The sequence below is a fragment of the Pseudonaja textilis genome, chromosome 7, assembly GCF_049901715.1.
Source record: "Pseudonaja textilis isolate UNSWEBS1 chromosome 7, rPseTex1.2, whole genome shotgun sequence".
Lineage (NCBI taxonomy): Eukaryota > Metazoa > Chordata > Lepidosauria > Squamata > Elapidae > Pseudonaja > Pseudonaja textilis.
This window is the reverse complement of record NC_141996.1, coordinates 33,307,837-33,323,072: the sequence shown is the minus strand read 5'-3', so window position 1 is coordinate 33,323,072 and position 15,236 is coordinate 33,307,837. Positions and strand designations below refer to the sequence as shown.

At 35.2% G+C, this 15,236-nt stretch overlaps 1 protein-coding gene across 1 annotated transcript in view; it reads left to right on the top strand.

Annotated features, from left to right (window-relative positions):
* Positions 1-15,236, top strand: part of MYH15 (myosin heavy chain 15) — a 92,427-nt gene that overhangs the window by 60,663 nt on the left and 16,528 nt on the right. The window contains exons 30-37 of the mRNA XM_087937409.1: positions 837-955; positions 1,600-1,796; positions 2,568-2,917; positions 6,142-6,266; positions 10,414-10,529; positions 12,279-12,471; positions 13,707-13,910; positions 15,050-15,175. Coding sequence (XP_087793535.1) covers positions 837-955; positions 1,600-1,796; positions 2,568-2,917; positions 6,142-6,266; positions 10,414-10,529; positions 12,279-12,471; positions 13,707-13,910; positions 15,050-15,175 — 1,430 coding nt within the window. The remainder of the gene's footprint in view (positions 1-836; positions 956-1,599; positions 1,797-2,567; positions 2,918-6,141; positions 6,267-10,413; positions 10,530-12,278; positions 12,472-13,706; positions 13,911-15,049; positions 15,176-15,236) is intronic.

The window sequence follows — 15,236 nt, the reverse complement described above, 5'->3', positions numbered from 1 at the left end:
GTTTGACCCAGTTAACCAAAACTTTCTCTTCTTATCTTCCTCCTGCATATTCTTTTCCGGTCGAGTTCTACTTTGTGGTGGCCATTTCTGACCACCGCTCTAACCGCCTTCGGGAAAGGGAGTAATGGCCAGCTGGGGAGGAGAGATGCGGCTCTCCTCAACCCTGCAGGCAGTCTCCCCCTTCTTCACCACCTCTACAGGGTGGCTTAGCCCCAAAACCAGCCGGTTCGGGGCGCTCCAGCGGCAAGCACGGATCGAAGCCTCACAGAGACGAGGTTTCGGTCTGTCGCCAAAGAAGCTCAAACTGGAAGTCTTGGTTTTTAAATAAGGATATTGAGCAGAAATACTAAACCAGGCTTCCACTCCTTTATTTCTGTGTCTGCATGCAAGAATTATTTTGTTTTCAATATCTTTCTGCAATATTTTAAGTGATAAGTATTCATACATGGTAGAAGTCAATGGAGATGCATTTGTAATGAAACTGAATATCTTGGCTAGCAGAGCTACTATATCTGCATTATGCATTAACCTGAAATTTCACATTTATGCATCTTTTCAGTCCAACATCACATTGTTTTTTTCTCCTTTGTTTTCTCTGTGACCAGAGAATTTCTCGGATTCCTCACGTAACTTCAATTTTGGCAAAGTGTGAGCCAGCCTGCAAATGTTTTGTACCATTTACTATCTCAGACCATCCCATTGTCTCTGAAGGGCAATCTCACTTTAGAATAATCTGAACTGATAAAATATTTGCCTCGAGTAACAAAATATATTCCATTTTGCTTTCTGTCATAAAAAGCATATGCTCATTATTGCTTTTGATACCTCTCTGGCAGGTGAATTTACAAGGCTGCTGGAAGAAAAAGAATCACTCATCAACCAACTTTCTCGAGGGAAATTGTCTTTCACTCAACAAATAGACGAACTTAAAAGGCAGCTAGAGGAAGAGACCAAGGTAATGCTTTCGTTAGGAATCCTGACATGATTCTGAGATAGCCCCAAAAATATATCTAATTTTAAGGTAGTTTGTGAATAGGTACAGAATCACATGTCTCATGTCACTGCAATAGAACTACACTGATCTGCATGACAAGGAAAATTGGTTCATTATTATTTTTATTTGTGTAAATCAAATAATTACCTGTCAAGCTTTGTGTAAATAGCAATAGCAGTAGCAAGTAGACTTATATACCACTTCACAGTATTTTACAGCCTCCTCTAAATGGTTTACAAAGTCAGTATATGGCATCCCAAAAATCTGGGTCCTCATTTTACCCACCTCAGAAGGGTGGAAGGCTGTATCAACCTTGAGCTGGTGAGAATCAAACTAATAGCGGTCGGTAGAATTTGCCTGCAATGCTGCATTCTAATCACTGCACCACCAAAGCACTTAAAATACAGAATGGGATTATAAATTCAGAATAAAGGTTGTGATAGTTATTATGGATGGAGTGATATAATGTAATATATGAGAATTTCATACCTAAAAGGTAAAACCCAAAATTGGGAATCAATCACAGGAACTTGCTAGCTACAACTCCAATTGTAGCTCCTTTTTCTGTTACAAAATGTGCTAATTCCAGTTTCCTTATCCTGCAGTCCAAGAATGCTTTGGCCCATGCTCTGCAGGCTTCTCGCCATGACTGTGACCTCTTGCGTGAGCAGTTTGAGGAGGAACAAGAAGCTAAGGCTGAATTGCAGAGGGCACTTTCTAAAGGGAATTCAGAAGTAGCACAATGGAGAACTAAATATGAAACAGATGCAATCCAAAGAACAGAAGAACTTGAAGAAGCTAAGTAAGAGACATCATAGTTACTGCTTAACTTTTCACTATAGGTAGTCTTTGGCTTACAACAACACAAGCCCAGAGTTTATGTTGCTAAGTCAGATATTTGTTAAGTGAGTTTTGCCTCATTTTACAACTTTTCTTGCCATATTTGTTAAGTGATTCACTGCAGTTGTTAAATTAGTTAACATTTCTAAAATGAATCTGATTTCTCCATTGACTTTGCTTGTTAGAAGGTCACAAAAGGTCCTTGGGACACTGCAACCATCATAAATATGAACCAGTTGTCAAACATCCGAATGTAAAACATGTGACCATGGGGATGCTTCAATGGTGAAGTGTGAAAAATGGTCATATCTCTTTTTTCAATGCCGTTGTAACTTCGAATAGTCATTAAAGAAACTGTTGTAAGTCAAGGACTACCTGCATATTCTTTTTATAAACTGGTATGAATATGTGGAAAAGAAAAGTAGAACTAGTGGTGAAACTATAGCAGAAAACTCAAAGGAATTTTATGTAAATATTATATAGAATGAGTTGCCAGAAAAAACTTTGGAACAGATCAGAACTGATTCCTGAGATTGACTGGTCTCAGAAGTCCCTAAATTCTGTGCTGGCCAGGGGTGCAAAAATGCTCTATACCTCAGGGTATTGGAAACAATTTTTTGCCAATATGTAACCAAGAAAGTTCAGTAGTATTCATTGAAATTAGATTATTTGATTTTTGTAAAAGTCAGAAGATTTTTGGATGGGTTAATTTATTATGAATATCTGATATCAGGAAAAAATTGGCAGCTCGTCTCCAGGAGGCAGAGGAAGCTGTTGAAGCTGCCAATGCCAAATGCTCATCTCTGGAAAAGACAAAACACCGACTGCAGAATGAATTGGAGGACATAATGATTGACTTAGAGAAGGCCAACTCAGCTGCAGGAGTTCTGGACAAGAAGCAGCGCAATTTTGACAGGATTATTGCAGAATGGAAACAGAAGTATGAAGAATCCCAAGCCGAACTTGAGAGTGCCCAGAAGGAATCTAGGAGCCTCAGTACAGAATTATTTAAACTGAAAAATGCATATGAAGAGAGCCTAGACAATGCAGAGACCTTAAAAAGAGAAAACAAGAATCTCCAAGGTAGGTCATTCATTACCAAGGATACTGCAGGGAAGTCATGAATAATTTATATAAGGAGCTTGAAGCCTTAACCCACCAAGATACAGAGCAATTTGCCTACCTAAAAGGAGAGTAAATAAAAGTCTGGTGTCATAATGTTCCAGGTGTGATCTGGACTTATTTGTCTAGAACTTCACCTCTCAAGTACCAAAAAGAACTTTCATATCAGAAACATTAATTTTCATAACATCAGTTGAGTATCCTTAAAAAGTCTTAATTACCATGGAATTTGTCAAACACATTAAGTTCCTGGAATGGTAGAATAGACAGATATCTAATATAAAACTATGAGTAGAAGATACTGATTTATCAGAACAAAGGAACACAGTGTCCACCCATAGTGGATCTGGATACCAAAGCCTAGAAAAGCATGGCACAGAAGATACAATTATTTTCACTGTAATGACCCAGTGTTAGATAATACCACGTGTCTCTTTATATGTGAACCACACAATCTGTGTACCAACATTTCATAGATATTTCCTTACCTAAAGAGAAATAGAATGAACAGGGCAAAAAAAAAGCAGCAAGAGCAGGAGTGACTTCCAACTTCCTACCAGCTTGACCATGGCTGGTCAGCCTCTGGCAACCATGAGGGGGCAGGTCTTCCTGGCTTCTGGAAAGTTAGGACTATTCTACTGAACCTCTGGATGACAGCAATATTTAAACAACCACAAATTTCCTCATGGGAGTCATGGATCCTGGATTTTGGGCCCATTCTATAACTTAGCCCATTTGAGGTAATTACTTCAAAAATTGGTGCTCTGTGATGCACCGTTTTACCCAATTAAAGTTTACAGGCATAAAAATTTTGTTTGTAGATAGATGGAACAAACATATGAAGACGAGACATAGCATTGTTGTCATGCTTCTGACCTACGTCAGTTTGTAATGAATATTCTTCATAATAGTAGCATACTATTATTGTATGATCAGGATTTCTTTATAGCATGTATTCTAATGATAATATAGGACTTTCTTTTCATAAAAAATAACAGAATAATAATAAATCTTGGATGACACTTAGAAAATATATGTACATTGGCAAATTTTCCATCTGTCAATTACAAAAAGCCACACTGCTTGGATCTGCTACTATACTATGCCAATATATTATGACACCTTAGGTTCTTGGGGAGAATTCAATGTATATGAAGTCCAACACCAGCTAAAGAACCAGGATCTGTGATTTCATATTTTTGTGTATATAATAATAGTAATAATTTATTTGATCAATGATCAGCCAAAATTTTAAAAAAACACAACACCAAAGTAAAACTGAATAGATGAGACAAACTATCAGCATACTATATATAAAATGATTAATAAAATGTGACATAAACTGCTATGATGCATTAATTACTTGTACAAGTGTAAATCTAAAACGTTACAGACTGTGAAGTAATATATATATATAATCTAAAAACAAAATAGTTGGTACGTGTTAATTGAAAGTGATAAAACAGAAGTGATTCCCCGCCCCCCCGCCTCCCGTAACCAGTTATGCTCTTTTATGATAACAATACAGAATTTGGCTACTTCATAGATGATAAATAGTTTCAAAACTTCTAGAAGATGGTTCACATGGAATTGTCTGGTCTTCCTGGAAACCTATATATTAGGGGAAGAATATATTATCTGTAGAATTTACAGTGTAGTAATACATGTGAAATAACAGAATAATAGAATTGGAAGAGATCTTGGAGGTCTATCTAGTCTAACCCCTGCTCAGGCAGGGAATCCTATATCATTTCACACAAAGGGTTGTCCAATCTCTTCTTAAATATTTTCAACTTCACAACTTCTGGAGACGAATTGTTTCACTGATTAATTGTTCTGTCAGGAAATTTCTCCTTATTTCTAGGTTGCTTCTCTCTTTGATTAGTTTCCACCCATTACTTCTTGTCCTGCCCTCAAGTGCTTTGGAGAACAGGTTGACCCCACTCCTCTTTTGGGGCAGCTCCTCAAATACTGGAAGACTGCTATCTTATCTCTCCTAGTCCTTCTTTTCGTTAAATTAGACATACCCAATTCAAGTAACCCTTCTTCATATGTTTTAGTCTCCAGTGCCCTAATCATCTTTGTTGCTCTTCTCTGCATTCTTTCTAGAGTCTCAATGGTGTCGGTCAGTATCAGTTTTACAGCAGTGCAGATGGCAAGATTTTATGTCTGACTTTGAAAACTACTATTTTCAGCTCGAAGAGAGTTACATTTTATAGAAATCTTGCTGATTCCCAATTGCCCCTATTGGTCCAGTTTCTATCAAACCTATTTTTGGAATATGACCAGTCTGATCCATGCAGATCATCATAAAAAATAACGGCATGACTATTCAAGTACCTCATGTTTATCTGGAAGTTGTTTTAATTGACAGAACTTGGAGATCCTTTTTATTCTGCCTTGTAGGAACCAATGATGCATTATAATATGTGTTCCACATGGTGCTGCCATTGGAGGGTATCTGAAAGCTTTAATTGGCTCAAAATTCAATGGCCTGTGTAGTTTTGGGCAAGCCCAAATTTGAGCATGTTTCACCTTTTTTTGCAGAGCTGAACTTTATTGGATGCTGATTTGCGTCTGGGTACAATTCAAGGTGCTGGTTATCACCTTTAGTGCCCTATGTGGCCTGGGACCAAGTTAGTTGAAGGAGTGCCTTTCTCCAATTACATCTACCCAGCCCACTAGAGTAAGAAGGCAGGGCATGTTGTGTGACCCACTTGTTAAGGAAATACATTGGGCAGGACCAAAAATAGGGCCTTCTTCTCCTCCTTCCCTGTGGAACATGATTCCCCTGGAGATAAAATTGGTTCCCATCTTGTTACTTGTTCAAAATATCCTGATGACATAGTTCTGTCAGTGAACTTGAGGATCTTAAGTTGATCCAAAGCCAAGTACCGGTAGCTTATTTGATTTGTTTTCAGCCACAGGGGCAGATGGGAGGAAATGGATTTTGGAGGAATGGGGCTTCAGTTCAATTTAATTCATTACTGTATGCTACCCAGAGTCACTGTGTGTGAATTGGACATCCCTAAAAATTTGCTAAAAAAATAAACATTCAACATCTTTCAGCTTTGATGGCACACACACAAACATGTACACATACATGTGCACAGACATTGGTTTAGAAGAAAGGGAGGTCCTTCATATTCTTATTCCTTTATCATTGTTTTTAATAATTCTTTCAGAGGAAATTTCAGATCTAACTGATCAGATCAGTGAAGGAAACAAGAACCTTCATGAACTAGAGAAAATGAAGAAGCAGATTGAACAAGAAAAAGTAGAAGTCCAGCTAGCCCTGGAAGAAGCTGAGGTAAGGTAAAGATTTGGAAAAAGAATGTGAAGGATACCTAACTTGGGCTGCAAATATTCAGAATTCTTTGCTACCAGTAGTAATTGTCTGATATTTGCCTCCCAAATCTGGGAGTCTTAATATTGTGAGAATAAAGTCTTAAACTCAATCCTGAAAGAGTTAAGAGAACTCTGGGAACCTGAAAACAATTGTTCTGTATGAGAGATAATTTGTTGGGAAAGGTAAATTAGTAAAACAATTAAGGATAAAATTTGCATAATGTTAAACTGACTTTGCATATAACATGCAAATGGAATCAGCTGGAGGAGATGATAATTATCCAAATCAAAGAAGGCAGACAGAGGGACGCTCTGACTCTTTTACTCCTCTGTTGTAATCTTGAGGGATATCCTGGCCTTTGAATTCAGGAAATTCCTGCCGTGTCCCCAGTGAAGTGTAGCTAATACCAGTTTCCGAGGAAGTGCTTTTCTTAAGACCTCATAAAGAGAAGAAAGGGCTTAATCTTCTCTTCCAACTGCTACAATCAAATAATTGCCAGTTGTATATCTAGAGAGAGTTACAATTTAAAAAGGATGTAAATGCAAATACATATTTCACATTAGGTAGTTTGCCAATTTACTATTTCTGACTTGCTCTGAGGGCATATTCATAAATGCATGCTTACCTCTGGTTAATTTAGCCATGATTTATCTAATTGATCCAGGCACAATAAACTGAATTATAAACTAAGCATTCACCCTGTGGTTGCCCAACATGCTAAACTATATTATGATTGGCCAATTTGCAATTCTATGTGTCATGTGAACAAAACATAGTCTAAAAGCAAAGGTTGGAGTTTGGTCAATTTGCATATGAAGCATTGGATCAAAAGTAACTTTTTTTTTACAGTTGTGGGTCCTTTCTTGCTCTTGAAAGTAGTGTTTTATGCCTCATCCCAAAGTGAAAATAACTTTGGAAATCTTATTTACTTTGTACAACCTCTTGGACAATCTGGAAAAGTGAAAATGGCTACAAAGCCTTTTAATTATAGTGCTATATAGATTCAGAAAAAATCCTTTTTGTTCTTTGGCTATAATCCAAATTCTCATATTACTCAATTGTCCAATAAGATATTCAATATTGTTGTAAATGTACAAGTATGGGGAAAGTTGTTCTATTTAAAAATCTCATTCACTTGCCTTGGCTACAAATATCCAGGTGTTTTCTACCATCAAATGGTGGGAAATTTCCAGCCAAGACATGTTTTTCTGTGTTTTTGTGAAATGGTAATCATCAGGTTGATTTCATCTTTTGATATCTATGTTCTTCTGTGCTCTCTTAAGTATAATTTAGTGTATCTGATAATCATCTGTTTACATAACAAGCTAAATGAATATATTCTATAGCACTGTCATAAATTAAAAATTTAAAAATTATTTATTTATGTTAAAAGGGACATACACCATCTATTTATCTAATAGTTTTGGTAATGCACTCATACTGAAAATAAGCTTTGAATCAGCCACATGTATCATTTTATTAATCTGTCTTTCTTTTTTTTAAAAAAAAATGCAGGCTATCTTATGTTTTGCAGGGATTTCCCCATCAAATAAAAAGGTTTTTGTTATTACAGCAGAGGAACAGCATGCTTGGTTCCACAGTTTTGAAGCAAGCGTATATGTATATGTATATGCATGTATACATATATTTATGTACGTATATACATACTGTATGTACAGTATATGTATGTGTGTGTGTATACACACACACACACACACACACACACACACACACACACACACACAGAGACTTTGATATACAACATATACAGCACGATAGAATAGAATCTACCTGAGTGCCATATGTCCATTGAATATATTTTACCTTGATAAAACAGTCTGTTCCACAAAACTACAAGGAAGATTTTTATTTTTGTTTCTATTTTCTAAGCAATGCATTTTGCAGTAATCCAGTGCAAAGAAGCCAGGGCCATGTATGCTCTCAGAGTGTCTTTTTGGTGGCCATTTGTGAAAATCTTCAGTAGATATCCAGAAACTGTAGTGAGCACTGAAATAGGCTTAAGCTAGTGAGTTGTTGTTTTTTTAATCCAGTGCCCTGTCCAGTACAGTCTGCTTTTCCCAAACTGTTCATTGTGGTCCCTCACCAACAGAAGGTGAAGAAAAACTTTCTCAAAATTTTGTTGCCCTTTGGCTTTTGTACTACATGGTGAAGGTTCAACCACTTGATGCATATTCATACATGAAGCTATTCCTTTTCAGACTAAACAGCATTATACATTTCATAAATACAGATTCTTACTTCCAATCTAACTAGAGCTTACTTAATACAGATTCTTACTTCCAACGTAGGAATCAATATATTCATTCCTACATTGTTTTTGTTCCTGAATATTGCAGTCATTAACTTGTAAATTTAACAAATGAGGCCCCACAATAAAGTGTTGCTATGCGTTACAAATGTTTTTATGAATATGAATGTGTGTGAGAGAATGAAGACTGGATTTTATGGGTATGAGCACCTAAGAAATCATAAACATGAACAAAAAACGTTTCTTAAAATGATTCCATTTGACAGATGACTAAAATCAGATAAACGTGTGTGCCTTCATTAGCAATACTGTTGCTTACAACTCATTGTCAGAGTTGTACTAGAATAACAACATCTGATAAGCATATATATATCCACAGATTGAATTTGCTTCATTTTAAAGAATCTCAGTCAGATGGCATAACACTATATAGAAAAACAAATGTTCAATCCACATGATAGTTAAGAGGGAACTAAATGAATTATACTGATCCTTCTGCTGCACAATGCTTTATTTTAAAAATTAGTTTAAAAATGCAATATACAACTAAATCAGAAAAAAACAAATGCAATGAAAATCAAGGAATTATTACTGCGGGATTTTATATTCTAGTTTTCTCTTAAATCTTTAGCCTTTATTTGGAATCTTGGCCATAAAATTTAAATATTCTTAAAAATTCTTAATTGTATTGATGAGTTGGCTGGTTTTTGATCCATGAAAGCTCATCCTGTTCCATATCCCTTTTTCCTATCATTCCTCAGCACATATTTTTCCATAGTACATTACCATGCAGTTTATTCATGCTAGATCTTAAAGCCAGTCATAAAAACCTCTATTTTCATATCTGCAACAAACATAAATGAGCAAATAAATGAAAAGATAAATAAACTTGCTTATGCAAATTAAAAAGAAATGGAAAACAATGCTATCAAGTTCACATAAAAATGCCCAGGTTTTTAGTGCTATTATAAGAAGCTTTGATAGTCCGGAAGGAATTAACCTTCAGCCCTACTACATACCTGCTTGTTCCTGCCATAGCTATTACATTAGAAGTGGAGGCTTAATCTATTCTAGACAGAACAAATGGTGTTTTACACAACATGTACTGCTAAGCCAAAATACATTTTGCACCAGAAGGGATATCAGATAATATCTGTTTCATCCTGATATCAAGTCAAGTTGTAGGGTAATTCAAAAGCTGTTAAATTAGAATAAATTGTATGTACCTCTTGTCATTCTGGCAGTAAGAATAAAACAGTAGTAAACCAAATCATTAACAGATTGCTCCCTTTTTATGATACTCAAGGTGAATTGTCCAATAGACATTTCATTCTCTTTGATGGTAGTTTGATCTAATGATTAAGATAGGGAGTCAAAAAATAAAATAAAATCTGAGTACCAGTCCTGCCTTAGGCAAGTAATCAGCTGCATGATATTGGCCCAGTCACTTTTTCTCAGCTCTTGAAAGAAGACAGTGACAAACTACTTTTGAAAACATATAAAATTGCAAGAACTAGTCTGTATAGTCACATGAACTCAACAGACTCTAAGGCATGTGTAGTGTAAACAACCAAATATATCAGGTAGGATCAGTGATGGCAAGATTACCTGCTCCTACCCTTGCATGTAAAAATGTTGCAAAGTGGTACTAATGCTGATAAAGAATACCAGTAGTTATAAATAATTAGTCTGTGCTTTTTGATATTATCATAATGATTGCTCTGCAACTGAACAGAATATTGGATTGTGCCTTTCAGCTACCATAGCATATGGTGTGGTGATTTTTTCTTTTCTTTTTTAAGACAGTTAACTTCAATTTATATTGTACATGTTTATTAGGGAGCTCTGGAACATGAAGAAAGCAAAACATTACGCTTTCAACTGGAACTTTCCCAAATTAAAGCAGACTTTGAACGAAAATTGGCAGAAAGAGAGGAGGAAATGGAAAACTTCAGGTACAGTATGATAAACTTTTCCACAACCTGTCATACCAAAACCAAAACTGGATTGATACTAACTGTAAACTATATATGGAATTTCGGCTTAAAACGTGTCTCTTAGTACTGTTTAGGAGTTCATTATTGAAAGTGCTCAACATATGGGCAGTTTGGACACTCCTACCACCATCTTTCTGCAAGCTGATTTTGATGTTGGCTGTGGCAGGTGCAAATGTCTGTATCAGGATGACTTTCATAATATGACTCAATGTGTTTTGGCTTCTACGTAAGATTTCTCAGTGTTCTAACTTTCCTAGAGTCCAATATCACTTAATTGCTGATATTTTTGCATATATGTGTTATTAGCAGGTGGTGTCATTTGACATACCCCAATATGGGAGGTTATTTGGAGTAGTTTCCTGTTGAAAAAGAGATTACTATAACTTAAGATGACCAACTGCCCCTATTAATTTTAACTAGGGCTGGATCCAGGCTGCAAAATTGTATTCAACAAGTAAATAGCAGACATAAAGGCAGTTCCAATACTTTGTTTCTAGGTAGTAGTTATCTGGATTTTTACCATCCAGATCTAGTAGTGCTAGTGCAATAGAATCTAAAAATTAGTCTGCAGGATGCGTGAATCTGTCAGATGTGTTTATTCATTCAAATAATTGTAAATTTCTTTTTTGTTTGTGTGTCCCAATATGTAAATTCTGGTTAGTATTTTTAAAGAGAGAAAAAGAACACTGAACAGATTTCTATCTGAATACAATATCTTATTTACGTTTTCCTAGAGAGAACGTTCTTGAGAGAACTGGGTTTTCTCTTCTTGACATTTATTGTTAAATTGGCTAGACTGTCTGTAAAAGACTAACTGCTGCAATTTCGCAATACAATTATAAATGAACTCATAAAGATTCAAGCCCAATATTTAAGAGCTACACAGTCAAAACCCTCTGAAAATATTTCTTTCTTCACAGTTCTTTTTTAACTAATTATTACACACATGCATTTATGTTTAGGAATAATAAAATAATTAGAGAAAACAAAGAAAGAACAGAAATTCTGCTAAAAGTGCAATCAATAAAAAATAGAAAAAGGTAGAAAAAACAGAAAGATATAAAGAAAGATACACAGAAAGGATATGTTTATGTATAAAGAAGTAGTTTCTGGTATTCTTCACAGCAGTTATAATTACATTTATATTGTACATCTACTATTATTGCCAAACATAGAATGGTATTAATTTTCTATTCAATTCTAAGTAGCTCACAATTCTAAACAAGGTTACTAAGAAGTAGACTCTATAGCAATCAATGGGTCTTGGTTTTGGGGAAAAAGAAACATAAAAGAGATCCAATGAAATTTATCAATAAGAACTACTATAGATACAAGTGATCTATATTTCTTAACCATCACAAGATTTTTTTTCATAGTTGTTCTGCCAGTAACACATTATGCAGAAGAGGGCAATTTACTTCTGCTTATGAATCTGTTGAACCATCTGCACATGCTGTCTTAATTTGCAAGAATGTTGTTAAGACTGATTGATAATTACTGTCTGCACAATATGTTGACAAAAGATATATTAATAAACAAAAGGAAATAAACAAGAAAAAACTGGAATCACTTTTTAAGAATTAAAAATTGAGGCAGACTGTCTTTTGTCTGATAGACAAAAATATAACAGCCTTCCTGATAGTAAAACAATGTTTGAAGATGACTTGGGATGAAAGGTGTGTATATTAAAAAATATTTCAAAAATAGGAGAAACCAGCAGCGTACAATAGACACACTTCAGGCTACCTTGGATTCTGAAGCTAAAAGCAGAAATGAGGCTGTCCGGCTGAAGAAGAAGATGGAAGGTGATCTCAATGAAATGGAAATCCAGTTGAGTCATGCTAACCGGCATGCTTCCGAAGCAACTAAGGCCACACGCATCCTTCAGACTCAAATAAAGGTATTCCATAAATTGTTAATGAAATCTGTATATCATAACAACAGCAGCAAAACTCCAATAGATGCAGATACCATATAGTGCTAAGTTTCAAATTTGGTGTTGTAAGGAAAATTTTGAATTGCCAACCCAGGGTCAGATACAAGATTTTTTCCCTATCTAATTCTAAAATAAGACGATAAGTCCACCTGGATAAAATAACTTAATATGAGAAAATTGTTGGGTGTGGAAAAATAAAAAATGTCATCAGCCAGACTACTTGGTCTTTTCCACATATTTCATAAATTGCATTTTACACTACAATGGCAAACAGAGTTTAGAGACTGTACATTTGCCATGGTATCTATCAATATTTTTCCCTGGTGAGTGTGCAGCTTGAATAATCTTAAGAAGCTCTATCCTTCTCACACAATTAATGCTATTTCAAGTCATTGTATCATATTCACATTAGTATGCAATTTATAACAGGATGTAGTTCGCATCCTTTTCCTCCATTTTATTTTTTCCTGTTTCTACTCCCTTAGATATAGTGGTCATATTAATCACAAGGATAGGAATTACATAAGCATGCAGTTATCTTTGTATGTATGTACATATGTGCCAGAATTTCAAAGTTATTTAGCTAAATAAGAAAATTCAGATCTCTTTAGCTTGTTTTGAAGTAAATCAGACTTTTTCATGCATTTGTTAAAAACATATTTATTTTACTCTGAAGAGAAAAAGATAGAAAACTAGATGGAAGTGGGGCATCAACACATTTAAAAGTGGTACAGTAGTCCTTTAATTTCATCTCTCTGTATTTTTTTTTTATATTTTTAATCAGAGATGTGCCTACCAAGGTATAAAACACATAAGCTTGTTTATTTATTAAGTAAGTGGAGAAAAGATGGCATGTTCTGCTCACCCGTGAGAAGAAAACCCTAAGAAAAATCAAAATGTTTGGAGAATTGTACTTCTAAAGAAGCAGACATGGAAGCAACCAATAGTTTAAAAAAAACATACACACAATTTGAAATTGGTCTTGGTTCTCTTTATGACAATTATGTAGCTCAAGTTGCCTGCCTACTGATCTTATAGCTGCTCCAAGATAATAAGATGAAACGTATTTACATAATATTTGCTGGTTTCAGTAAAAACAAAACACAGTTAAGCCTAGGTGTGAATAAAGACATCAGGAATTCCATGACTGTAGCAGGAGACAGATAGACAGATATATGTGAGATTTCATCTTCTTTCAGGAATTGCAAATGCAGCTTGATGATTCAACACATCTTAATGAGGATTTCAAAGAGCAATTGGCAGTCACTGATCGACGTAATACTCTTCTCCAATCTGAGCTGGATGAGCTGAGGGCTGTGCTGGACCAGACAGAACGTAGTCGTAAATTGGCAGAACAAGAATTATTAGAAGCCACTGAACGTGTCAACCTTCTACACACCCAGGTTAGCTTGCCTGTATTATTTTCTCTGTCTCCTGGTGGATAATAAATCCAACATTTCCCATAAAGAAATATCTTTGTGGTTCCTTGTTGTAGAGCAACATATAGGAAATAATAAATTTATCCACCAGGGTTTCTTTCTGTGTGAATAGAAAAAAGGAATAAAGTATATATTACAAACTGACCAATATTTAAAATTTTATCTTTTGGCCTCTAGGTCAAAGAAAATTGCCTTTGTACATTTATGTGACCAATCATTTCTTTAAAAACCCTTGTGCTTAAGGGAATATTTACCCATCCATTTCTGTTTTCTGTTAGACATTTTTCCATCCAAATTTCCATCCAAATTTTAAGGCTCTTCTATGCTGCAAGAGCTTTGGAGAATATCCAGATAATTTCAGTACAAGAATTATGTAACTTATTTAAGTTCTTTTAAAGCCCACTATTTCCATGAAAGTCCATGTCATAGCTCTTTCTTGTGGAAATAAGGGGACTTCCAAGAGTATCATCTTGGGTAGATTACTTGTTTCTTGCTTCCTGCTGTTTTCTAAGTTATAGATCAGCCTATCAGCCAATATTGGTGATCTTTTTGCAAACTAGTTACATGAAAGAAGCCTTATAATATCATGTTTTCTAGAGGATTTTTTTTTGCTTGCATAAACATAGAACCCATTTTATTGAGAGATGAGAGATTTCTTTCAGGTTGCAGAAGTATAGAAAAACTTGAGGCCTCAACAAATGTAGCAAATATGTTGTGTTATTGTTTAATGGGCTATTGTTTAATGGGCTATGCGTCCATAGATGCATCTCATAAACAACTCCAAGATTCTTTGTTGTTTTTGTCTGGCAAATACTCAGAATTCCTCATCCAATTTATATTAACACACATATCATTTTTAATTCATGGTTGACTTCTCTCTCAGATTCTAGTTATCAAGAAGGATCTGATGTGGAAGATTCTACTTTGAATCAGAAATTGACCTGATTTATTTTTCACTAGTATGTCTCTTGGAAATAATATGAGTTATTCTACCAGGAATATGAATAAGGCTACTATTATACTTTATCTTATTGGCACTGGTCCCAGTGCTACAAAAGATCCTGTCATCCTAATGAACATTCCTTTTCCTTTTGAAATAAAAGAATACAAGCCTAATCAACCAGAAGAAGAAGCTGGAGACTGATGTTACTCAAATACAAACTGAGGTGGAAGAAGCTATACAAGAATGCAGGAATGCTGAAGAAAAGGCTAAAAAAGCAATCACTGATGTAAGTAGACATCCTATTTTTTTCATTCCAGCCTAAATAATTGCTTTGTTATAGTACTTAT